Genomic DNA, 25,263 nt, shown 5'->3' with positions numbered 1-25,263 from the left:
CAGTTCTGTAACTTCTTAAAATTTTTGATACTTAGGTTGATTTTCCTTAATGGATATTATTATGTTTTCAGCGGCTTTCCATTTATTCCGTATCTGGATAATTTGCCAAATTTCAATAGATCAGTGGATGGACCAATCAGACTGCCAATTGTGGATAAGTACAAGGTACCCTGAATGTTCCAGAAATTGGGTTTTATGGGGGTGAAGTCATTGTTCTGTGTTACGAAACAACCCTGATAATAAGCAAGATAGCATAAGTGCCTCTTTATTTATTTTTTATTTTTTTAACGTTTATTTATTTATTTAAAAAAAATTTTTTTTTTAATGTTTTATTTATTTTTGATACGGAGAGAGATAGAGCATGAGAGGGGAAGGGGCAGAGAGAGAAGGACACAGAACCTGAAGCAGGCTCCAGGCTCTGAGCTAGCTGTCAGCACAGAGCCTGACGCGGGGCTCGAACCCATGAACGTGAGATCTGACCTGAGCCGAAGTCGGAGGCTTAACCGGCTGAGCCACCCAGGCGCCCCTTGTTTATTTATTTTTGAGAGACAGAGCATGAACAGGGGAGGGGCAGAGAGAGAGGGAGACACAGAATCTGAAGAGGCTCCAGCGTCTGAGCTATTAGCACAGAGCCCGATGCAGGGCTCGAACCCACGAACCATGAAATCGTGACCTGAGCCGAAGTCGGAGGCTTAACAGACTGAGCCCCCCAGGGACGGACCTCTAGGTGTCTCCTCGATGGCCCTATGTTGTTTACTGATCTAGATGGATCCCAGTTTAGTCAGCCAGCCTCGTTTACTGAAGCTGTTCCCAGGGAGCCAGTAATCAGTTTTAGAGAGCAAGTCCTGCCAGGAAGCCGTGCTGGAGGCCCAGGATTCGCGCCGCCCCGGAGATGGACGCTGGCCAGTGTCCCGCCTCCCAGCACCCGCAGCCGCACGGGAGCGTCGAGCAGACCGCAGCCCCGCCACTGCGCTCGTCCAGTTTTGTCAACATGTCCTGCTTCGCCCTCTTCAAGGACTGCATTCGTTGGTTACCTCCACGCTACATTTTTTGAACAAGTATTTTTCTCGTTTTGTATATGAGGAAGCAGGCTCGGAGTTTTGAGAGAATCTGAATGAATTTCAACAAGCAATTCAGATACTCCGATGTAGAATTCTGTGCTGTTTCCAGTACCCTGCTTTTTTAGATGTCAGGCATGCTTATCAGTATTCTAACTGTCCACGTGCGGAAGACAGTACGGAATATTTGTTTCGTGTCCTGTGTTTAAGGTTAATCCTAAGCCTTCTGGCACTTGAGCTAAAGATTTTCCTTTGTGAGTCAGCCCCCTAAGATTTCACTTTCGGTTGTTGACGTGTTGTAGAATAGTAATAAAGGTCTGCAACTCAGTTTTCTTATTTCACATTTAAACAGGATATGGGCACCGTGGTCCTGGGGAAGCTGGAGTCAGGGTCCATTTGTAAGGGCCAGCAGCTCGTGATGATGCCCAACAAGGTAAGAGTCAGTAATGCTCTTATTGGGTTTTGTCTTGAAAATGTTAGCAAGGCGCTAGCGCTTTTCAGAAATATTTGGGGATTTCCATGAAAAGACAACTTTTTTAAATCCAGGATTACGTTTCATTAACGTCAAGTACACAATTTACTCCAGAGTAAGTGGTGTCACAGTGACCCGGTGACAAATGGGGAGGCCAGCATTGGGACCCTGTTAGAGCTAAAAGGTGTGTCGAGAGAGCTTTGCCACCGACCTTCCACGGCGGTTAAGTGACGCGTCGCTGCTAACGTGTTATATTAGTGAGGGAGCCAGGGATGAGAAGTCAGGGTCAGTCACGGTCTCGGCGACCTTTTTTCTTATATGTAGTCACGTTGGATACTACAAAATAATGTGTCCAATCTGTGCTCCTTACCTGTTTTTAGAGAAGAGGATTTACCACAAATGAGTCTTGTCTGAATTCCTTCTTCCTACCTTTTTGTAAACTGTTTACTCAGAGAGGGATTAATTAAAGCATGCAAAATCCCTGCAAACTCTTCCTCTGCGTTATTTCTGACTGCTCGGTTGCTGATAGTGACACACACTTGACTGAGGAGCTGTTACCTGCTTCCCAGAGCGGCCATCTCCCAGCTCCAGGGACGTCCGTGGAGGAAAGCCAGCCTCAGCCATCAGAACCTCCAGCTAGAGGTTTTGTCAGGTTTAAGGGAGAGTTTCTTCACCATGCTTATTCTGGGCACAGTGAACAGGAAACGTGTCCCTTGTCTCTGTAATGTTTAGGTATAATTGGCACCGTACAAACTGTACTTTGAGATTTCTTGATTGATACCTTATGCATTGGAGACTGGAGCAGCCTCTCCTAGTCCCTTTTACTAAGGTATTTATCGCTGCAGCTGAATGTTAGTGACGGTGACTGAAAATAGTGCTCTTTGTAGATCCACAGAGCCGTCACAGAAGTAGTTTGGCCTTGGTCATGGGAGGCAGATTGGTGGTTCCAGGAGGCGAGGGGACAGAGGATGGGGAGTGACTGTTTCACGAAGGGCGCCGTTTCCTCTTGGGGGGATGAAGATGTTCTGGAACTAGATACCGGTGACGGTTGTACACTGTGAAATGCCAACTGGCTGCCACCGAATTGTATGGTGTAAAATGGTTTAAAGACGTAAACTTCATGAGTTTTCAACCACAACAGGAAGAGAGAGTACAGTCCACTGTGCTCCAGTGAATGCGGGCCCAGCTGTCGCTGTAGGTGAGGGGTCCTGGTGGACGCGTGACAGCCGTTCTGATTGCTGGGCAGGTCGCTAGGCAAGCGTTAAAATTCCGTTCTCTTCAGTCCTGCTGAGTCTCCATGGACGGAGTGAAATATTTTAAAAGACACAGATCCCTGACCATCTTACGTTAAAAAATGAACGGGCAGGTAGCCTACGAAATGGGAGAAAGTAGTTGTATAATATAAATCTGCTAAGGGGTTCCAGAACTCCAGGGGCGCCTGGATGGCTCAGCTGGTTGGGCGTCCAACTCTTGATTTTGGCTCAGGTCATGATCCCAGGGTCATGGGATCCAGCCCCAGGTCCGGTTCCGCACTGAGTCAGGAGCCTGCTTAAGCTTCTCTCTCTCTCCCTCTACTCCTTCCCCAGCTCACACTCTCTTTCTGTCTCTCAAAATAAAAAAATATATACAACTCAACAAAAGAATAAAATAGCCTGGCTAAGAAATGAGCAAGGAATTAAACATCTCTCCGAAGATGTGCACCTGGTCAGTAGACCCATGAAAACCTCTCAAGGTCTCTAATCGTTAGGGGAAGGCAGATGGGAACCACAGCGCGATGGCGCCTCGTCCCTGTTGGGGTGGCTGCTGTCAAAGCCCAAACCGGCAGATGTTGGTGAGGATGTGGAGAAACTGGAAAACGCTTGTGCGCTGTTGGCGAGAACGTAGAACTGCACAGCAGCTGTGGAAAAACATACTGGTGTTTCTGCGAGATTTTAAAGATAGAATAATTATATGCTCCTGCAGCTATTCTGACATATGCAGCATAGATGAACGTCAGAGGCATGGAGCCAGGTGAACGGAGCCAGTCACAAAAAGATGAATAATGTAGGGTACTTAGAGCAGGCAAAATCCTCAGTGCTTTCTTTTTGCTTTTTTTTAACTTTAGTGGGAGAGTGAGCACACGCTGGGGAGGAGCAGAGAGAGAGGCACAGAGGATCCAAAGCAGGCTCTACGGTGACAGGCTGACAGCAAGCCCGACACGGGGCCCAAAGTTGGCAACTGCGAAGTCCTGACTCTGCCTGAAGTTGGGCATGTAACCGGCTGAGCCACCCCGGCGCCCCTTACCACCTTTCATAAACCAAGAGAACTTTTTGGCCTCTGTCTTAATTTTAGACACTGTGGATTGATTTAAAGACTCGAGGGGGCGCCTGGGTGGCTCAGTCGGTTAAGCTGCCAATTTCAGCTCAGGTCATGATCTCGCAGTTCGTGACTTTGAGCCCTGTGTCGGGCTCTGTGCTGACAGGTTCTGTGTCTCCTTCTCCCTGCCCTCCCCTGCTCATGCTCTGTCTCTCAAGAATAAGCGAACATTAAAAAAGTAAAAAGTAAAAAAAGAAAGGATTCGGCTGGCTCCACTGCACTGAGCCGTAGGAGGCCGTGTTTGGGAGCGGGGTTGTCATGCTGGCTTGTTGGACAGGAAGTAGCGAACGGTACTTGTTAGTCTGTGCGGTGGGACTTCCGGTCTCTGGCCCTTTGTCCTGGTACCGGAAAAATTCAGTAACAAACCTGGCTCTATTTCACTTCTTGGAGGGAATTTAGACAGCTATCAAAAAGGTGTAAGGTGGCTTTTGGGAAAGGAGGCGTTCCGGGTGAGGGACGGGGGAGACCACTGGCGTTGCCCACGCGGGGGTCTGGAGGACTGCGTGTGGAAGCTGCGGTCTCGGTTCGCTGCCGCCGCCCGCCGTCGGGAGGCTGTTTGCTCTCGAGGCCTGTTATTTTGCTCTGTGCTGCGTGTTCAGAAACTACGGATCCTCTCCACGGGCAGAAACGGAGTACCATAAGGCGATGCTTGTGGGTATTGCTTTTCTCCCATCTGTGTGCGCTTTTCAAATAGCTGGTAAAAGCCATACATTTTACCGTTCGTGACATTTGGAACGTTCACAGCTGTCACCACTCTCAAGTTCCAGAACATTTTCAGCCTCCCAGAAGGAAACCCTGTACCCATTAGTCAATATTCTTTTTTTATAAAATACATATTTTTTTATGTTTTTATTTTTGAGAGAGAGAGAGAGAGAGAGAGACAGTATAAGTGGGCGAGGAACAGAGAGAGAGAGGGAGACAGAATCCGAAGCAAGCTCCGAGCTGTCGGCACACAAGCCCGACGTGGGGCTCGAACTCACGAACGGTGAGATCATGACCTGAGCCGAAGTCGGATGCTTCACTGACTGAGCCACGCAGGCGCCCCTCAATATTCTTTTGTTAATATATATGTATTTTTTTAATGTTTATTTTTGAGATATGGTTGGGGAGGGGCACAGAGAGAGGGAGACCCAGGATCCTGCGCTGACAGCACAGAGCGCAATAAGAACTGGAACTCATAAATCATGAGATCATGACCTGAGCCGAAGTCAGACGCCCAGTCAACTGAGCCACGCAGGTGCCCCTAGTCAGTATTGTTTTACAGGTTAATTGTTTAAAAACTAGAAGTACACTCCTCAGATATTTGGGGTTGAGACAGAGGAGAAGGTATTCAGTGAAATCCTAGGATTTATGGCATTCATAAAATTAAAATTTAGATTTAATTTTAGTAAGTATCTTGGCTGATCCAAAGCCACAGAAAAATGTGACTTGCAGGGGTTAGAGTGACGGGTCAGATCATGTTACATTCTGCCATGCAGGGGATGTGGCCGAAAACCTCCAGTTTTGGGTTTGTGTGTGTGTTTTATTTTTTTAAGCACAACGTGGAAGTTCTTGGAATCCTTTCCGATGATGTGGAAACTGACTCTGTAGCCCCAGGTGAAAACCTCAAAATCCGACTGAAAGGCATTGAAGAGGAGGAGATTCTTCCGGGATTCATACTTTGTGACCCTAATAATCTGTGTCATTCTGGACGCACGTTCGATGCCCAGGTAGACTAGTTACTGTGATTGTCATAGCCGTCTCCACACCCCGTGTGAGATTAGAATGTAGAAGCCCTTCGTCCTGATGGTAACACGCCGTCGTGGGTCGGAGGGGAACATGCCGACCACAGCATCTGTGACGTGTGTCACACACACCAGGTCCTCAAGAGGCGGTTTTCTTCGGACCCTCCCTTTTCCCTTTTTGATCTCCTGTTGATAATAAGTATTATTACTTACATTCTGCTCAGGGTGTCTTTCCCCTTAAGGAGAGCACAGTTGCCTTGGCAACGAGGCAGTGTCTGTTTATTCGGAGTAACTAACTTGGAAAGTTACAGGAGAACACAATTTCTCCATGTTCTTAGCCACTGACCTCCCCCAGGAAGGACCGAGTACGGTTGGTGTAGCTCACCGAACTTTCCAGTTCCGTCACCCGCTCCGACGACTGGTCAGGGTAGATGGTGATGCTGGGGACAAGGTTGGTAACTTCCCTGGGCCTTAGTCACTGAGAATTGGCTACAACTAGGAGATGTTCACCGTTCACCGTGGAAACAAAACGAGAGAACTAGCCGTAAGTGGCGCTGACTCCCTCCATTCCGTGGGGAGAATGGAGGACAGGCTTCTTAGAAGATGGTCTGTCTGTGGGCTTCTGAGGTCGGGGGCTGGTCCAGAAGATGGGTCGGGGAAGGATCTCCGAGTTCCTGGGTTATCAGGCCCCCGGAGCCAGCGCTTCTCACTCAAAAATGAGTCCGTGTCCTGCTGGGATGTGAGTTCCACATTCCCGTGGCACACGTGGCTCCAGGACGCGCAGTGCTTTCTCGCCCCGGGGACAAAGATGCGGGTGTTCTGTTTGACAGATAGTGATCATAGAGCACAAGTCCATCATCTGCCCGGGCTACAACGCGGTGCTGCACATCCACACCTGCATCGAGGAAGTCGAGATCACAGTGAGTCGTCCTGCATCCGTCCTTACGAGAATGGGGGGGGTCGTGGATGTGCTCTGAAGACTGTCCCGTCTTGATCATTTCTGATCGGCAACAGTGAGGCACTTCCATCTGTACTTGTCTTAAAGGTTCTTTATTTGGCATTACTGTGACCACCGCCGTTTTTCTTGGACAGGCCTTAATTTGCTTGGTAGACAAAAAGTCCGGAGAAAAAAGTAAGACCCGACCCCGCTTTGTGAAACAGGATCAAGTGTGCATTGCTCGCTTACGGACAGCGGGCACCATCTGCCTGGAGACCTTCAAAGACTTCCCTCAGATGGGGCGCTTCACCTTACGGGATGAGGGTAAGCCTTGCCGCCGGCTCTGGTCGGCGCGGTTTTCCGCCAGAGTCCCTGCGCATCGTGAGTTCGTGGAAAACCTGGGTGCGTGTTTTGTAATATATTCCGACAATCAGTGCTTTAGGAGCTGGGTGACTCGACCAGCAGATCGAATCAGCCGTGCATTTTAGCGGTGTGCTGTAGATTTAACAATCTTAATCTTGACGGTTTTGCAAGGAGTGGGCTTGGAGAGCTTTTTAGTCACTACATAAGACATTCTGTGACGAAAGGCTTTGACCTGGGAGTGAGTGCAGCCCATCCTGGCGGGCAAGTGTTTGCCATGCAAGTCTCTGAGGTGACACCTTGTCATCTCTGTGGTCAGAACACATTTTAAATCAGGTATGATCATCATTCACCACACTGATATGGGGGAGGGGGTAAAAGGGATGCAGAAATTGGTGGTCTTTTAGCACCTGATGTTTACTGAGGTTTAATAGTGGGGTTTTTTTTGGTTTTTTTTTTACATTTTTTAATGTTTTATTTATTTTTGAGAGAGAGAGAGAGAGACAGCGTGAGCAGGGGAGGGTCAGAGAGAGAGGGAGACACAGAATCTGAAGCAGGCTCCAGGCTCTGAGCTAGCTGTGGGCACAGAGCCCGAGGTGGGGCTTGAACCCACTAACCGCAAGATCATGACCTGAGCTGAAGCTGGACACTTAACCGACTGAGCCCCCCAGGCGCCCCTGTAGCGTTTTTATGTGAGCATGGCTGTCCCTTTCCGTCTGCTTCTGAGTGGATCCAGACAGCTGTGCTTTTCTCGTCTGTGGCTCTGAAATTTTTTGGTAGCATGAAAACACAGGGACTCCTGGGAAACGTCTCCCCGGGGCTCATCAGTATTTCTGACGTAAGGTAAGTACGTTTAAGACGGTGGAGCACGTTACATAAAACACCGTGGCTCCGCTGAAACACAGAAGCCGCAGCTCAGTCGGGTTCTGTCGGACAGATGACGGCGTGTCTGCTGCGCATCAGCCGCTGCGAGGAGCCCAGGGAGCACGGTGGCGTTCCGTTCCCGGGGATCTGTGCGGAGACGGTCTCCATTTTATTTTAACGTCTGTATCTAGGACTCGTGAAACTGGTCACTAGGTTCATCCTGGTCACATAACAAAATGAGACTCTTCATTACCTGTTAGAACCGGATAAAAATCAGTGGCCAGAAGAAATCAATCTAGCAAAAATGTTTAACCCCAGGGTTCTTTGGTTTCCTAAGGAGTTGCTAGGCTTTGGGGTTTTCACATGACCTGATGGGATTTGTACCTCTTCAAATAGGACTGGGAAGCCCTCTGAACAGCTTTATTGGGAGAATTTATATGCCTTGAAATTGACTTGTTTTCAGTGTATGATTTAGTGAGTTTTTATAGGTTTCCAGGGTGTACAGTCATCACCGCATTCTGATTTTAGAATATTTACAGCATCCTAAAAAAAAACCCTCATACCTGTGCACCGTTGCTTGGTATCCCTCTTCCTCGCCGCCCGCAGCCTTTCTCTGCCGTGTTTGGACATGCTGTCTGAATAGAATCATACAGTTTGGGGTCTTTAGTGTCTCGTTCATTTAAATGCCATGTTTTTAATGTTCAACTGTGTTATGACATGTATTGTAGGTAATTCATTCCTTTTTATTGCCAAATAGTATTCCCTGGTGCGGGCCTCCCGCATCGTACTTGTCTGAGCACGGGTTTGTGATACAGGAGATGTTTCTTTTCAGCCCCCCCCCTCCCCCAAAGACCCACTTACTAAGATGACCTAGTCAGAAATCCCACCTTTGGTGGGAAAGCCAGTCAGTTAGTAATTTGCATTGTGAAAAATAATCACATGGTTTAAAATAATAAGGCTTTAATACCTCACATAGCTTTGCTGTTAACTACTGAAAAGAGTTTTTGTTTTTGTTTGAATTTCATTTCTAGGTAAAACCATTGCAATTGGGAAAGTTCTGAAACTGGTTCCAGAGAAAGACTAAGCATTTTCTTGATGACCCTGCACAGTACTGTGAGGAAAACCGACTGCAAAAGCCTACTTCACACCGCCTTCTCTTATTTTCTGCCCATTGACAAACTTCTCCCCATATTTTGCAAAGACGAAATTCACAGCAAAAGTCCACATAATGTCAGCTTTCTCATATTGAGAGCTCAGCTATGCCACTGTTGAATTTCCCCCAGATTTTTCTCCTTCCCTCCCAAACTCTGCTTCCTTGGACAGACTTGGCAATAGCTTTGTACGTGATGTGGACATAATTGCCTACAATAATGAAAACTTATGGGAATTTTTTTATTTCTCATCTTCCCCTTGGACCTCCTTAGTCTTTTTTCCCCCAGGCAGATCATTCTGAGTGTGCGAGTGTGTGTGCACATGTTACAGAGACAACTACCATGTTAATAAAATATTCAATTTGAAATCCTTTTCGGTATTTGAATTGCTTTTGAATAATGTTTTTTATCTGGATGTAACATTGTTGCATTAGCTTTTAAACTTTCCAAGTAATTGAGTACCTTTTATTACTTGGACTTTTCTAAACTCCTTCCCCTGTCCACTACTTTAAACGAGGCATTTACAAACAACGTTCAAGTTTGTCTTGGAGGAAAGAACTCGCCGGGCCCCTCCTTTTGATGGTGCGTGCGTACACGCAGCCCGCCACCCTGACGCAGCGGCGACCCTGCCTCCGTAGGTCTGTCCGTTGCGTTCTGCCAGTTGACATTTTAACACGATTTCTTAACCACAGTAAGTTGTTTTAAAGTAAAAGAACAGCGTACTGTCGTTTTTATAAGTAAAGCATAATGAAATTGTACCCCTATGGAAAATTCCATTTGCTCGTGAAATTAGTGGAATTGCAATAAAGACCGCATGTTGGGACCTGGCCACAAAATGCCTCCTTTAGTATTTCTAAGAGCTGCATGCATCTAGTATGAAAACCTGTATCGATTGCAAGCGCCACTTCTACAAATTAGTCTGTTTACTATTTGTATCCAACCTTTAAAGGCTGTGGATGATCCTTGCTGGTTAAAGATGCATCTCACCCAGCAGCTAAACGAACACACATCCAGAACCTTCCGAATCTGCACAGACGAAAGTTAACAGTGATAAGTGGAATCAAGCACAGTATCGACGTTTTTCTCTTATTTGAAATGGACTAAGTTTTCTTAACTACAAAGCTGAGATTTGCTAAACTGTTGTTTGGAAGTACCCTAAGGAAGCATTGCGGTGGCTTTTAGGGGAAGGCTGACTGCCGCAGCCGTCACGGCTCTGCCGTTCTAACGGAGAGTCCGTGGGAAATGGAAGAGCCACTTTTTCTGTGTTTTCTGGGAGGCCCCCACCCCCTCGATTTTGAGTGTTGCCATTTATCAAAGACCTGACCGCGGTTGGAGTGTGGTTTAGCTCTAAATAAGATACTTGGTGATTGTATATTTAATGATACAACCCTCCTGTAATCTTCCTCAGAAAAGAAAAGCCTAGTCAGACTATATTGCCAGTCACAAAATATAAAACTTAATCTAATCCTGTTCTCTTATTCTAGAATTACCATTCATTTCATGAATGAGGCTGTATCGTAGGGAGGGAGCAAAGTTCTGCCCTACGGCTCCCTAGAACTCTATACTCTTGGCTATTAAATTGCATGAAATTTAGCTAAATTTTATTATTGTCTGCAAATCTCTTGGCTTTTATTTTCGGGGAAACAGGGGAGGTTTAAGCCGCACACAATGACCCTTTTTGTACTTCCAAGGTAATACGAACAAAATAGCAGTTGCTTGGATTTTAATGAATCTTTCAGAGCTCAAGAGTTGTTGAAATTCTTTCCAAAAATAGATTCCCATTTTTAAACCGAACATATTTTTTAAAACCAGTTCTGTTTGCTCTTACAACATTTACACTTTTAGAAGATTAGGTGCACGTTGCCAAGACTCTTCCGCAAAACGACGCGGATGCGGACTGTGAAGCGCCTATCCCTCAGAAAGAACGGATCATGAATATAAATACGGCGAAAGATTTCATAGGACTTTTTTGAGTTTGTGCAAATAATCAGATGATTTAAAAGAAGCCTCGCTGTTGAGTTTTACCGACACCACACGTTCTGTGGGCTTTGACGTTCTTTGGGAAGCAGGCTCACATCAAAGAAAGCTGACGCGTGTCAGCCTCCTGGTGACCCTGGCTGGTGACCCGGATGAGGAAATTTCAGTGTGTGGAGTGAGCAGGCAGTGGAGGGTGCTGACCCCTCACAAGTTCAGCTTCCTGCGCTCTCCTGTTCTCAGCAAGCGCACATGTGCCAACACAGGGAGTTGACTGCATATCAGGATGACACCGAACCATTTCGTTCTCTGGCTTTGGCCTAGATCCCTTAGAATCCCCACTTTCTTTGTGTCCTTTTGCGTTAATGTTCTTTATACAACTTTCATGCTTGATTTATTTATAGCTTTTTAAATTAATGAATTTAAGAGAAGCAAGCTAGTCTCGAAACGAACATGCTAAGTAATTGCCATTTTCAACCGTTGACTGTGGGAGAGGGGAAAGTCTAGCGTCTATGTCTTGTTGTTAATTTGCAAAAAGGACTTGTCCGGTGAAAATCTGTGTAAAACCGAACCCAAAGAGTTGGACTGAGTAGGTGTTGTCAAGGAATCCAGTGACTGAGCCACGTGTTCTTGAGTAACGAAGCCCGTGTGTATTTCTCTGCGTGGAACTGGAAGTCGACAGAGGCGATACCCGGATGTCAAGTCTTCGTAAGCTGTGCGAGGACAGGCAGTTGGCTGTAGCAAGCGGTGATTCACAGCGGCTCCGAGACGGCCTCTGCGGTGTGGAATGGACTTCGGAGGGGCTGCTGTGCCGAGAGCTGCGGAGTATCCGGGGTCATCCTTCCCATCCGATGCGGTGCGGCAACCCAAGAACAAGGTGAACCTGTGGCCAAAAACTGCTCCTGTGGTGAACTCGCGACAAAACTGCGCTACGCTCCCCGGCATCTTCGGGAACCCCGGCCCCCGGCTGTCCCCACTCTGCGGTCGGTGAGGACGGCCCGCCACGGCGTCACTGGTGGCTTCGTGGCCTTGGGCAGGGGCTGCAGGTTGTGGAGAGGGGCAAGTTGTGTCCAGGGCCGCTCTGGACATCGGCAGCTTTGTAACCTCTGAAGTCCTTTGTGACCGCTGCGGCTTGTGGCTGCGTGAGGGTGGACTGTTGGACGATCCGCTGCTGTGGACGGTGCTGGGCTCCCTTCTCAGAGTAAACTGTGCTGGTCACCCTCTTCGCAGACATCGGCAGGGTTCCGGGGACGATTTTCTGTCTCCGAATGCCGGGCCGTCTGTCCCCGCCAGCTCAGTTCTCCGTGATCCTAGCACGAAGCCCTCTAATCCATCCATGCTTTGTTTCTTCGGAGATCTCGCCATGGCAGCAGATTGTGAAATACACAAATGTGATGACACGTGCACCACTCAAAAGACTTCTTACTAGGTTTAAATTTAGCAGTCGGTTGGTTAGATTAGATTCCCTAGTGAGTGGGATAGGAACGGTTTCTGTTTTCCTGTGATAGTTCAGTGGATTCCGTTTGAACCCATTTACTGCCAGAATTCGGATCGGGTAGGTTTGGTGCAACCCGTGGTGGGTTTTGGCTCTAGGGTATTGTTGACTTGTGGTATCCTAGAACAGTACTGAGTCTTCCCTTCAATAAATAAACGCTTTTTCACATACCTCTAATCCCGATGCTTCCTTGAAAGAGTAATAGGCTAGCCGAGCCATTTACTAAGGAATGTTCTTCGCGCCCGGAGGTGGGGAAGTGGACAGGAGAACCTTGTGCCTTCTCCAGCATAAGGGACAAGCGGATAGGCACTGTGTCCGATGAGGCAGAAAACTAGGATTTCTAAGCACCCCTCAGAATGGGCAGTGTCTGCCTTGCCACACATGCCACTGTGCCCTTTAAAACCTCCCGTTGGAAACCTCAGGTCTGTGGCCAGCAAAGGCAGAAGGACATTTCGAGCTTCCCGAGGCTCCCTGCTGCCCCAGGAGAAGGTGCCGGGGCGGGGCTCCCGCACTCTTCAGGGGAACCCACCTGCTCGAGGTGAACCTGCGCTCTGAACCCCTGGGCTCTCAGAAGCGGGCTCCCCTTGGAGTTGACTTTCTTCTCTAAGGAAATGCGGATCTCTCTCAGGCCAGGATTTAGTGACTAGGTTTTACTAGACGGCATAGATCAATACCTAGCTCTCTCTTTTTTTTAAGCCAGACAATTAATTCAAGGGAACGGAGTAGGTCTGCTGGGGTTTTTAACCTAATTCCAAAGCGTGGCAGAATGCTCTAGGTGGGAACTGTGGGAATCCAAGGTAAAGAAAGCTCTTTCTTATGATTTGTAGCTACCTACTGTGCCTGACTTGGTGCCTGTGTGAGGATTAAGCCCCTAGTCGCTCTTGGAATTATTCAAATGACTGAAGATTAAAAAAAAAAAAAAACATCGCTTTTGTAATAACAATAAAAATTGTCATCTTCCCTTTTGAAGGATTTGTCTGTCTGTTTACAGTTGCTTATACTGTGTCATACCCTGTGGGTTTCTGTCTGTCCGTCCTCTGCATCCTTCCTTCCTGCCTCAGGGCCCGGAACAGTCTACCAGCAGGTGTGGCTAGGGCCCACAGCTCTTTCACAGGAAGAGATGCAGAGGTGCGGCCTGCTCGCACCTGGTGCAAAGGCCTCTGTGGGCCCACGGGCTGAGCCTTAACAACAGCCACATAGGACGTTCGAGGTGCCTAAGCCTAAATACCACACCATGTGGTTTTACACAAACAGAGTTGGGGAGCCATCAGTGATTCTGTCCCAAGTATGAACCTGTGTTCAGGATTTTTGATGACGATCAAGAAGCGAAGGGCCAGGACAAGAAAAAAATTAATGATAAAGAGGCAGTAGACACAGTGGGTCGTGGGATGGCAACAGTGTGTTCCTGTATATTCCTCTGTGAGACCGGAGGAGTTTTTGCTTAAACCGTCTTAGGTGACAGGTTTTGGGAATCAGTCTACAATACAGGTGTTCGGCATTCAATGAGTCTTAGCTTAAAACTTGGGAGCAAGCTTGCTTTCATTTATTTATTTTAATTAAAAAACATTTTTTAGATGCTTTATTTTTGAGAGAGACAGAGTGTGAGCAGGGGAGGGGCAGAAAGGGAGACACAGCATCTGAAGCAGCCTCCAGGCTCTGAGCTGTCAGCACAGAGCCCACCATGGGGTTTGAACCCAGGAACCAGGAGATCATGACTTGAGCTGAGGTCGGATGCTTAACTGACTGGGCTGCCCAGGCGCCCCAGGGGATCAAGCTTGCTATTAAAGCAGGGGTTCGTCTTATTAAACCTCTAAATAAGTGGTTTGTGATTAACCACAGCGATCAACACTTTTCTACTCTTAAGTTAGGAGGTCTCCACCCCTGCGCTCTTAAGATGTTTGGGCATCCAACCACGCATGGGCACCATACTGCGGTGGAGAAACGTGGCCCATAGAAGCAGTTTCAGAGACACGGGTTCTGTCAACACTTCTTAAAGCAGAAAAAGAGCACCTTGGACTTGGTAGCTTTGTAGTGAATAACTAGAGGTCTCTCAGAATAAATGATGGCTAGGTTACAACAGAATATGTTTAAAGATTTCCGAATTTATTTTTTTACTTGTTTTTGAGAGACAGAGAGAGACAGTACGAGCAGGGGAGGGGCAGAGAGAGAGGGAGACACAGAATCCGAAGCAGGCTCCAGGCTCTGAGCTGTCAGCACAGAGCCTAATGCGGGGCTCGAACCCACGAGCCGTTAGATCATGACCTGAGCCGAAGCCAGCCGCTTAACCGACTGAGCCACCCAGGCGCCCCAAGATTTCTGAATTTAAAAAGACCTTTAAAATCCCCACAAAACACTAATCTCTCTGACCATGGGAAAAACCAGGTTCTGGAAAAAGTTTTTTTCATTACCCTCTTTAGAGACAAAGCTCATCTATTTTAATTCTCTGGCCATTTATGGCCATTTTGATGATAGATGAAGATTTGAAAAGTCACGTACTGCAATGGCAAATGTTTTTGTTTCCTTCTATTTGTCCTCTAATCCAGTCTTGAAAGTGAAATATTTGTTGCCATGGATATGTATTTCCTTTAAATTCTTTCTGAAGGCTCTGTACCCAAATTCCTTGCATGAAATATTTTCCTATGTTTTCTGTTAGAAATACTTAAACCAAGGAAACAAAACCTTCGGAGCTGACAAGTGTGCTGCTTGTTAATTACGATTTTTTTTTTATTAAAAAAAATTTTTTTTGAAGTTTATTTTGAGAGAGTGAGAACAGGGGAGGGGCAGAGAAAGAGAGAGAGCATCCCAAGCAGGCTCCTCGCTGGCAGCACGAGCCCGATGTGAGGCTCGAACCCATGAACCGTGAGATCAGGACCTGAGCCAACATCAAGGGTCAGATGCTCAACCGACTGAGCCGCCCAGGCGTCCCAAGACTGCATGTATTTTTTTAAGATAGTCTCCACACCCAACTAGGGGTTGAACTCACGAACCTGAGATTTAGAGTCACATGCTTTACTGCCTGAGCCAGCCAGGCGCCCCATCAAGAATTATTTTTATGATATGATCTTCTGGGTCCCTCGGTTGAGCATCTGACTCGAGTTCGGCTCAGGTCATGATCCCAGCGTCATGGGGTCGAGCTCCACCTTGGGCTCTTTGCCAAGCATGTAGACTTCTTGGGGGTCTCTCTCTCTCGCCCCTTCTGCCCCTTTCCCCTCACTCTTGCTCTGTCTCTAAAATAGGCAAAACCTTTCCCCCTGAGTGTGCACTGGGCCCCACTTAATGTTGGCTGCACATTTTCTTAACCCAACCCACTTTTGATCTCTTAAAACATTTCACTTAAGTGGAAATGATCGTGCCCAAGTAAAAAAGCAGCAGTAAAAGTAGTTAAAACTTAATGATTTGAGTTTTAATATTAAAGCATTTTTACCTAAAAAGTTCTGTTCTCTGGTTTAAGAGTCAGGCTACCGGTCATCTAAGTCTACTGGTAAATCAGTTTAGCTAGAGAGGGAATAATGGGAAAAATTACATATTTAACCTATTTTGCATTCTTTATTGTGTGATTATATTTAGACTGAGATTTAATATGGTGATTTAACCCCACGGAATTGAAGTACTCAAGTATTTTGTGTTGCTTGTAGAGTCCACAAATTAGAATAAAAGCACTCTCTCCATTACCAGCTTTATTATTTCCCGGGCAAATATGCTAAATTCTCAGAAAAAGAAATTCTGAGAGAATTAGATTTTTAGGAGTTAATTACTATTTGTAAAGAACTTCCAGCAGACAGAAGTTGCGTACACGACGAGTTTTGTATTAAGGTAAAATCTGTGCGCCCTGAAATGCAGAGAACTTTACAATGAGTTTGCCCAGTGCATTCCATCCCACCGACCCCCACATCAACACAGAGCGCACATTTATCCCCACACACGTTCCCTTCTGCCCCTTTCCAGCTCATCCTTCCTCCTGCCGTGGGGGTCGCGGTTCCGCCATACGGTACGGTTTCCTGGTTTTGAACTCCACATAAACGGAAACCACAGCAGGCACTCAACTGTCTTCTTTAAAGCAACATCATATTTTAGAGATTAGTCATCTTGCGTATCAGTAGTTTATTCCCTATCACCGAGTAACATTCTAATTTAGGAATATCCCAGATTTTTTTTTATCCCTCCTTGAAGGAAGATTTAATTTTGTTTCCCAATTAAGATTCTGTCATGTTGGTTCCAAATACAGCCTTCTCAGAGTTATCAGAAGTGCAAATAAGTAAATAAGCCAGACAGAGAAGTTTCATCTTTTCTGTTTCTCTGCTTTCATCAAAACTACTACCAAACACAGACCACTTAGTACTCCTAAAAGGTGGCGAAATAACATGAGCTCCCTCCTGATCTCCCTGTCAATCTTTTAAAATGTTTATTTAGGGGCACCTGGGTGGCTCAGTTGGTTAAGCGTCGGCTTTGGCTCAGGTCATGATCTCATAGTTTGTGAGTTCGAGCCCCACGTCGGGCTCTGTGCTGACAACTAGCTCAGAGCCTGAAGCCTGCTTCAGATTCTGTGTCTCCCTCTCTCTCACCCTCCCCTGCTCGAAATGTCTCTCTCTGTCTCTCAAAAATAAATAAAACATTTAAAAAAAACTAAAAATAAATAAATGAATAAAATGTTTATTTATTTTTGAGGCTGGGGGAGGGGCAGAGAGAGAAGGAGACACAGAATCCGAAGCAGGCTCCAGCCTCTGAACTGTCAGTAGAGAGCCTCACAAATCGTGAGATCATGACCTGAGCCAAAGTTGGATGCTTCATGGACTGAGCAACCCAAGTGCCCCCATGAGTCATTTTTAAAATCACAACACCAGGGGGCGCCTGGTTGGCTCGTTAAGCATCCTGCTTCGGCTCAGGTCATGATCTCACAGTTTGTGGGTTTGAGCCCAGCATTGGGCTCTGTGCTGATAGCTCAGAGCCTGGAGCCTGTCTTCAGATTCTGTGTCTCCCTCTCTCTCTGACCCTCCCCTGTTCATGCTCTGTCTGTCTCTCTATATAAGATAAATAAAAACAGGAAAAAAATTAAAAAAAAATCACAACACCATAGTCAGATTTCCTAAAGCATAGAGATGAATTATGCTACCTCCTCTTCTTTCCTACCACCGTTCTCCAAATACAGATCAGCCCTTAGCCTTGTAACGCATGAATTCCCTCACCTACCATTCTAGCCCCATCTCACGTCCCTCCCCTCCGCATGCCCCTGTTCCAGCCTCTTCCTACTGGCACACCACCGCGCTCCAGTTCCTGAATTCATGCCTTTCCTTCACTCTGGAAGTCTGGTTCTCAAACTTGAACTCAAATGACACATGTGACATCCCTAATGCTCCGCTCAAAACCAGAAAACGTGACACATGAGGCCTAACGTAACAACTCCTAATACTGTGCTAAAAGGAATCCTCTTACACCACATTCTAGAAGAGACAAATAAGAGACGGTATCAAAGATTTAAGAACATTTCTTCTGAAAGCTGATTATGGACAAAGTCACTATCAGAGTCCAGCAGCAGACCGTGCCTTCTTCCAGGTTTGGCAACAGGGAAGGAGCGTTATTTGAGAAACGGGCCATGGAAAGTCCCCTACTCCCATTCTTTCATCTCTCAAAACTGCCCGTAGCTGGTTGCAAAAAGACTAGAACCATCCTGCACGTGCATCAAAAACTCCTAAATCAACTACTGTTTATTCACAAGATGGAAGGCCACTAGGCAGTTTTTAAAGACTAGGCAGAGCATGAGGTACCGACCCAGACAACCTCCAGGAAATAAGCATTCAGAGGGAAAGCCAACGCACAGAACAATGCGTCTAGAAAGCTAAAAGATTGTTTTGTTTTTTTTTTTAATTTTGAGAGACAGAGAGAGACAGTGCGAGCAGGGGAGGGGCAGAGAGAGAGAGGGAGACACAGAATTGGAAGCAGGCTCCAGGCTCTGAGCTGTCAGCACAGAGTCCGACGCGGGGCTCAAACCCACGAACCGTGAGATCATGACCTGAGCCGAGGTCGGACGCTTAACCGAATGAGCCACCTAAAAGATTAAGTTTAAACATCATCCATAAAGAGGAAAAAGGAAGAGTCGCTTCTAAACGTGCCTAGAACATCCCTGGAAGGCTCCGGGAGAACACGGAACAGCGGTCACCTCTGGGGACTCGGGGATGGCGGGGATGGCGGGGACTCGACCTCTTCCGGCCGCGGGTTGTCCGGGCTGCACGCTTCCGCGTGCCTGCGCTGACCTCCCGCCTTGAGAGCCCGGGCCCAAGAGGGACCGGCGCCGGCTCACAGCTCGCGCCCCCACCACGCCGCCCCCCGGAGGGGCAGCGGCGGGGAGCAGCGGGTGGGTGGAGGGCCGGGCCTCGCGCTCTCCCCGCGCCCCTCGGGGTGGGGTCCCCGGAGAGCCGGCGACCCCACCGCTGGGCGGCCACGCCTCCTCCCCCTGTCCCAGGCGCTCGCTCGGTTCGCTTGGTGCGGAACGCGAGCCAGGTGTCACCGAGGTTGCTGCCGCGTCTGACGACGGAGACTTCGGATAGCAGGGACAGCCGCGCACTCGGCTGGCTCGCGCCCGCCAAACCCCGCAGGTGTGACATCTCGGGGCCTGACCCCGCGCTCCCGGACGTGACGTAAGGGCCCGGGCCCGCCCCCTAACTTCCGTCTGCGGGCCTGCGCTCGCGCGTGCGCACGGGAATCCTCTCCTGGGTACTGCGCGCCCGTCTGCACGAGGTGAGAGCGAAATGGAGGGCTCGGCTTCCAGCCCTCCCTCCTCGTCAACCGCAGCCCCGGCCTCCGCTCCAGAGGCCCCGGCCTCCCTGGATCAGCTGGACCAAGGGCAGGTGAGTGGTCCCGTGGGCAGAGCGGCAGGGTGGCCACGGCCGCGTGACGCGCGGGGTGCCGTTGCGGGCTCCTCCTGCGCTCCGGAAGCGCCCACCGCCCCCAGCCCTGCGGCCTGGCCCTCCAGGTGGAAGCAGGTACCGCCTGGGGTTCCGGGGGGAGATCCACCCGGCTCTGCTCCCCTACACTTTGACTTTGGCAGGTCGGGGAATTTTGCAAGCTTCCGTGACCTTGGGTTTAAAAAAAAAAAAAAAAAAAGGAAAGGATCTCTCCTGGTCTCGGCTCCCCGGGATCAGGGGCCCGGCTCGGAGCGCTCTGCACACGCTGTTTGTGCGTTGCGCGTTTCCTGGGATTGCCGCCTTCTCCATCCAGTTCCCGGGACGCCGGTTCCCGCCGGACGCGATCGTCGCTTAGCGTGGAAGAGGCTGTTTTGTGTAGACGGTGCTGAGCAGATCCTTAGGTGGTTTCCGAGGAATGTGACGTTCCTCTGATCCCAAATTGCAGGATTCTGATGGGGACGGTTCTGGAGGTTGCCGGTGAAAATAGGCGGGAGGAGGGGGCAGATGCTGAATCAGATTGAGCGTTAATTCGTTCGTGTATCTCCACGTTGCAGGTTAGAAAGGCAGTGGAGGCTCTGTTGGCACATTCCAAGACCAGGAAAAACGCGAATGGATTGCTCCTGAACGAGAATGAGAATTTCTTTTTAATGGTGGTATTATGGAAAATCCCAAGTAAAGAACTGAGAGTCAGATTGTAAGTTCTGATTTTCTGCCTTTCCCTGCTGCCGGCTTGGTCGTTCTGTGTAGCTTTAACAATCGCCCTTTTGTTTCTAGTGGACCCTTGGCAATTTCAGAATAAAAGTATCAGTTGTGGGGCGCCTGGGTGGCTCAGTGGGTAAAGCCTCCGACTTCGGCTCAGGTCAGATCTCACGTTCGTGGATTCGAGCCCCGCATCAGGCTCTGTGCTGACAGCTAGCTCAGAGCCTGGAGCCTGCTTCCGGTTCTGTGTCTCCTTCTCTCTCTGCCCCTCCCCCTCTCATGCTCTGTGTCTCTGTATCCAAAAAAAAAAAAAAAGTATCAGTTGAAATTAAGTGTGCATTAAAAAGAATTCAGACATGCTTAAGTTTCCTAAAAATTTCACCAGTTTTCTGGGGACTCCTGGACAGTTCTGTTGAATATGAAACCTGGGTTTAGAATAAATTAGGATAGCTTTTGTATTTGTATAGATTCTGTTCTCTTTCTGTGTCATGCTAGTTCCTCCTGAGGTCCCCAGCTCCCACCTTCTTGCAGAGATGATAACAGGCTTGGCAGTGAGCTCCTTCTGGAAGACAAATCCGTGGCGATCACACATTCTTATTGCTGCAGGACTCTTAGGTCAGAGATGCCTTTTCTGCAGAGTTGCCAGACTTAGCAAATAAAAATACAAGTAATTTTTTAGTATAAGTAGGTCCCATGTAATATTTGGGACTTAATTATACTTCAAAAAAATTTTTTTTAACACGTCCTGTGTTTGCTCTGACACCCCTGCCTCTGTGAAGTCCTTTTATCTCCTGAATGTCGAGAAAAGCCAACTGAGCTGGGCGCACCTGGGTGGCACCATCAGCTAACATCCAACTCTTGATCTCAGCTCGGGTATGATCTCACAGTTCACGGGTTCAAGCCCCACATCGGGCTCAGTGCTGATGTTGCGGAGCCTGCTTGGGATTCTCTCTCCTCTCTGCCCCTACCCTGTTTGTGCACGTGCGTGGTCTCTCTCTCTCTCTCTCTCTCTCTCTCAAAATAAATAAATTTAAGAAAAAAACCAGTTGTGTTAAAGTGTGTAGGAAAGCTGGTTTCTTTTATGTTGTACTTTCTCTTGCACCCCCCCCCCAAGGGGTGGCAAGAATGATTACAAATTGGAGAGCCTTCTGATCCTCATACTCTTATTAACCCAGCCCGCCTGCCTTAGTTCCTGTGTTCTCTATCCTGCCTGCATTCTTTATGTCACGTGTGTGCCAGGCAGTTTCTCCTTCTGGAAAGCCCTGTCGCCTTCCTAGGATATTTTCCCCACTACTCACCTCCTGATGATTTCTGCTACTTACCAGCTCCGGATCCCTTCCCATCTTGTTTGGCAAGCCACCCGTGATCCCTCTTAACACATGGGCCTAGGAAATGCGCTAAACCCTTGTCTCGTTTTATGAGTCTACGATAGTAACTCTCTTTGCTGGTCTCTGTTGGTTTGCTTCACCTTCGGTGTTCAGCTTTTTTTTTTTTTTTTTAAGTTTGTTTATTCATTTTGAGACTAAATAAACAGGGGAGGGGCAGAGAGAGAAGGAGAGAGAGAATCCCTAGCAGACGGCGCACCGTCACTGCAGAGCCTGCCAGGGACCTGAGCAGGTGCCCCTTTGGTTCAGCTTTTTAAAATTTTTTTTATTGTTTTTATTTATTTGAGAGAGAGAGAGAGAGAGAGAGCGCACGCACGCGAGCAGGGGACGGGTAGAGAGAGGGAGACACAGAATCTGAAGCAGGCTGCAGGCTCTGAGTTGTCAGCACAGAGCCCGCCACGGGGCTCAAACCCACAAACCGTGAGATCATGACCTGAGCCGAAGCCGGACGCTTAACCGACGGAGCCACTCAGGCGCCCCCTCCTTCTGTTCAGCTCTTAAGGATTATCTTGTTAATGAATGGAGCCCAGGGTGTCCTGCAGAGTAAAGTTCTGAACCAGAACTATCCTCACAAAACCAGATTATTCACATCAGCGTAGACAGGCACATATAGCAACATATAAAATAATGACAACTGCATATGCACTGTCTTGGGTGTCGTTGATCATAGTTACGTCTAGTTCTATCCCCGAATATTGATTGAGATTTTGGACTCTGGATGTTTGTGGTGATTTAACTGAATCTTAAATCTGTCCATACCATTGAACACCAGATGTATTTTTAAATGGTTTTGGTAGTGCATCTGCCTAAATAGCGTGAAGTTTCTTGAAGGGACTGAATTCATTGCGGGTTCTGCAGAGTAGAACCATCCCTTTTGTCTCTCTCTTCCTCAGCTCCTTCTCCTGTATTTCGCAGGTCCTTGCCTCATGGCATTCGATCGGATTTAACAGATATTTGTTTACTTACCAAGGATGAACCCGATTTAACTCCTGAAAAGACAGAGCTGTTTTACAAGAAGCTTCTGAACAAACATGGAATTAAAACCATTTCTCAGGTCAGGAGCGGGTCATATTTACGGGACAGTTAAGAGATCCGATTCACTTTTTCAACCGAAGCGATAAATGATACATTCCTGTACTACCTTATAACCTAGTAGTTCTTCCCTAAGGATCTGATTTTTTTTTTTTAAGGATTTTTTTTCTTAAGTAATTTCTGGACCCAACCTGGGGCTTCAGGCTGTAACCTGAGATCCGGAGAGGCCCCCGCTCCACTGATGGAGCCAGCCAGGCACCCGTAGGAATTTAAGCTTTAATTTAGTTGTGTTTTTTGTTTTTTTAATTCTCACTGGCTTTAGTAGGGCACATTCTATCTTCTCTCTGACGGACGAGCTGTTAAGGTTTCTTGGCCCCAAAGCTCACATGTATAACGTACCTGTTGTATCTTGAAGACACCACAGAAGATTGCCCCATTAGGTCATCGTCTGCCCATTGGGAACATCCCGGGTTTGTCTTGGACTTGGGGCTGCCAGGCATGGTTTGCAGCCGTCAGGGTCCTTCCTTGCGCGGGGTCCCAGCTCCTTTGTGCCCCCAGCGGTGAGCACAGCGCCTGGCACATGGCATGTTCTCTCTGCGCGTTTTCTGAACTGTGGCTCTTCAGCGATGTAAGATCCAAACACGAGTTACTGCCTTGAGTGTTTCTTCTTCTTGCTCAGGTTCTGAACTTCCTGTGTTTTTCCTCTTCCTTCTGATTCTAGATCATCCCTCTCCGAACCTTAAAGAAGGAATACAAGGCCTATGAAGCCAAGCTTCGCCTCCTGGGCAGCTTTGACTTCTTCCTCACCGATGCGAGAATCCGGCGGCTCCTGCCGTCACACCTGGGGAGACACTTCTACCACAGAAAGAAGTAGGTTTCCCCGCAGGGACCGCCTCTGAGCCCCGGGGGCGTCCCAGACACGGATACGCTGTGCTCCAAGCGCCTGTGTGTCCTTACAGAGTCCCGGTGCCCGTGAACCTTCTGGCCAAGAATTTATCCAGGGAGATCAATACCTGTATCGGCGGAACTGTCTTGAACATCTCGAAAAGTGGTTCTTGCAGGTAGGGAGAAGGTGTTCGTGTGTGCCCGTTTGGTCTTGTGGTCGTTTGACAATCATTTTCTACGCTCTTCTTTACACGATCGTGTGAATGAAAACCACATCCTTGTATTGAGACTAAAGTCCATCCCCCAGAAGTATTTAATTCTCTAGAAGCGGCCGCCCCATAGAGCCTTCCACTGATGCACATGGTCTATGTCCGTGTTCTCTAGATAGGAGTGAGAGCAGACAGAGTAGAGAGAGGGAAGTCAGCACAGAGCCTGACACGGGGCTCAGACTCCCGAACCGTGAGCTCGTGAGCCGAAATCCAGAGTCAGACGCTTAACTGACTGAGCCCCCCAGGCGCCCCTCCCCTCCTCCCTGCTTTTAAAATGTTTATTTTTATGTTAAAGATTATTGGGGCGCCTGGGTGGCTCAGTGGGTTAAACCTCCGACTTCGGCCCAGGTCAGATCTCACGTTCGTGGGTTCGAGCCCCGCATCAGGTTCTGTGCTGACAGGTAGCTCAGAGCCTGGAGCCTGCTTCCAGATTTGTGTCTCCTTCTCTCTCTGCCCCTCCCCCTCTCGTGCTCTGTCTCTCTCTGTATCAAAAATAAATAAAACATTTAAAAAAATTAAAAAAAAATTATTTATTTATTCTTTGAAAGAGCGGATACCCATGTGTGCGAGCCAGGGAGGGCCAGACAGAGAGGGAGAGAGAAATCCCTAGGAGGCTCTGCACTGTCAGTGAGCCCCTGACACGGGGCTCAACCTCACGAACTGTGAGATCCTGACCTGAGCCAAAACCAAGAGTCAGATGCTTAACTGACTGAGCCACCCAAGTAACCTTAAATAGTATTTATTTATTCATTTTGAGAGAGAGCGTGTATGGGTGTGTGCAGGCACAGGAGAGGGGCAGAGAGAGAGCAAGAGAGAATCTAAAATCTGTTGAAACCATAAAGATTTTAATGTGTGCACCTTAAATTTTTTTAGGATTGTGTATTTAGATTTCTTACATGCCTGCCTATGCTACATTTTGAAAAACGACTTTTTAAAAAAAAATGTTTTAATGTTTATTTATTTTTGAGAGAGAGAGTGACGAAGTGGGAGTGGGGGAGGGGCAGAGAGAGAGGGAGACACAGAATCCGAAGCAGGTTCCCAGGGCGCCTGGGTGGCTCAGTTGGTTAAGCGTCCGGCTTCAGCTCAGGTCATGATCTCAAGGTTCATGAGTTTGAGCCCCGCGTTGGGCTCTGTGCTGACAGCTAGCTCAGAGCCTGGAGCCTGCTTCTGATTCTGTGTCTGTCTGTCTGTCTGTCTCTCTCTCTCTCTCTCTCTCTCTCTCTCTTCCTCTTCCTCTCTCTCCCCCTCCCTCTCTCTCTCTGACCATCCCCTGCTCACGCTCTCTCTGTCTCTCAAAAATAAATAAAAAACTTAAAAAAAAAAACAAAACAAAAAAACGAAGCAGGTTCCCAGCTCTGAGCTGTCAGCACAGAGCCCGATGTAGGGCTTGAACTCACGAACTGACCCCAAGTCAGCCAACTGACCTGACCCCCAGTCAGCCGCTTAACCGACTGAGCCCCCCAGGCGCCCCCAGAAAACAACTTCTCCTTACTTTCTATTCTGACAAATTACTCCTGAAAATCGCCCTGTCTGCCGCCGCGTCGCACCCCAGCACCATCCGCGTCGGCCACACGGGGATGGAGGTCCCGCACATCACCGAGAACATCCTCGCCGTCGCAAAGGGGCTTTCGCAGAAGCTGCCAGAGGTGCGTGCGCGCAGCTGCGGCGGCCGGTGGGTCCCGCGGGGGGGGGGGGGGGGGGGCC

General features: G+C 48.2%; 2 protein-coding genes across 2 annotated transcripts in view; both read left to right on the top strand.

Annotated features, from left to right (window-relative positions):
* The window catches only part of GSPT1 (G1 to S phase transition 1), a 35,048-nt gene extending 21,689 nt beyond the window's left edge, over positions 1-13,359 (top strand). Inside the window, exons 11-16 of the mRNA XM_029949830.1 lie at positions 72-165; positions 1,411-1,491; positions 5,421-5,594; positions 6,440-6,529; positions 6,702-6,870; positions 8,802-13,359. Coding sequence (XP_029805690.1) covers positions 72-165; positions 1,411-1,491; positions 5,421-5,594; positions 6,440-6,529; positions 6,702-6,870; positions 8,802-8,854 — 661 coding nt within the window. The 3' untranslated portion in view covers positions 8,855-13,359. The remainder of the gene's footprint in view (positions 1-71; positions 166-1,410; positions 1,492-5,420; positions 5,595-6,439; positions 6,530-6,701; positions 6,871-8,801) is intronic.
* Positions 13,360-19,070: 5,711 nt separating this feature from the next.
* Positions 19,071-25,263, top strand: part of RSL1D1 (ribosomal L1 domain containing 1) — an 11,058-nt gene continuing 4,865 nt past the window's right edge. Inside the window, exons 1-6 of the mRNA XM_029949811.1 lie at positions 19,071-19,232; positions 19,844-19,983; positions 22,289-22,427; positions 23,127-23,275; positions 23,365-23,466; positions 25,112-25,235. Coding sequence (XP_029805671.1) covers positions 19,134-19,232; positions 19,844-19,983; positions 22,289-22,427; positions 23,127-23,275; positions 23,365-23,466; positions 25,112-25,235 — 753 coding nt within the window. The 5' untranslated portion in view covers positions 19,071-19,133. The remainder of the gene's footprint in view (positions 19,233-19,843; positions 19,984-22,288; positions 22,428-23,126; positions 23,276-23,364; positions 23,467-25,111; positions 25,236-25,263) is intronic.

The sequence above is a fragment of the Suricata suricatta genome, chromosome 8 (genome assembly GCF_006229205.1).
Source record: "Suricata suricatta isolate VVHF042 chromosome 8, meerkat_22Aug2017_6uvM2_HiC, whole genome shotgun sequence".
NCBI lineage: Eukaryota > Metazoa > Chordata > Mammalia > Carnivora > Herpestidae > Suricata > Suricata suricatta.
Note: the sequence above shows the minus strand (reverse complement) of the source record. Positions and strands in the feature narration are given on the sequence as shown.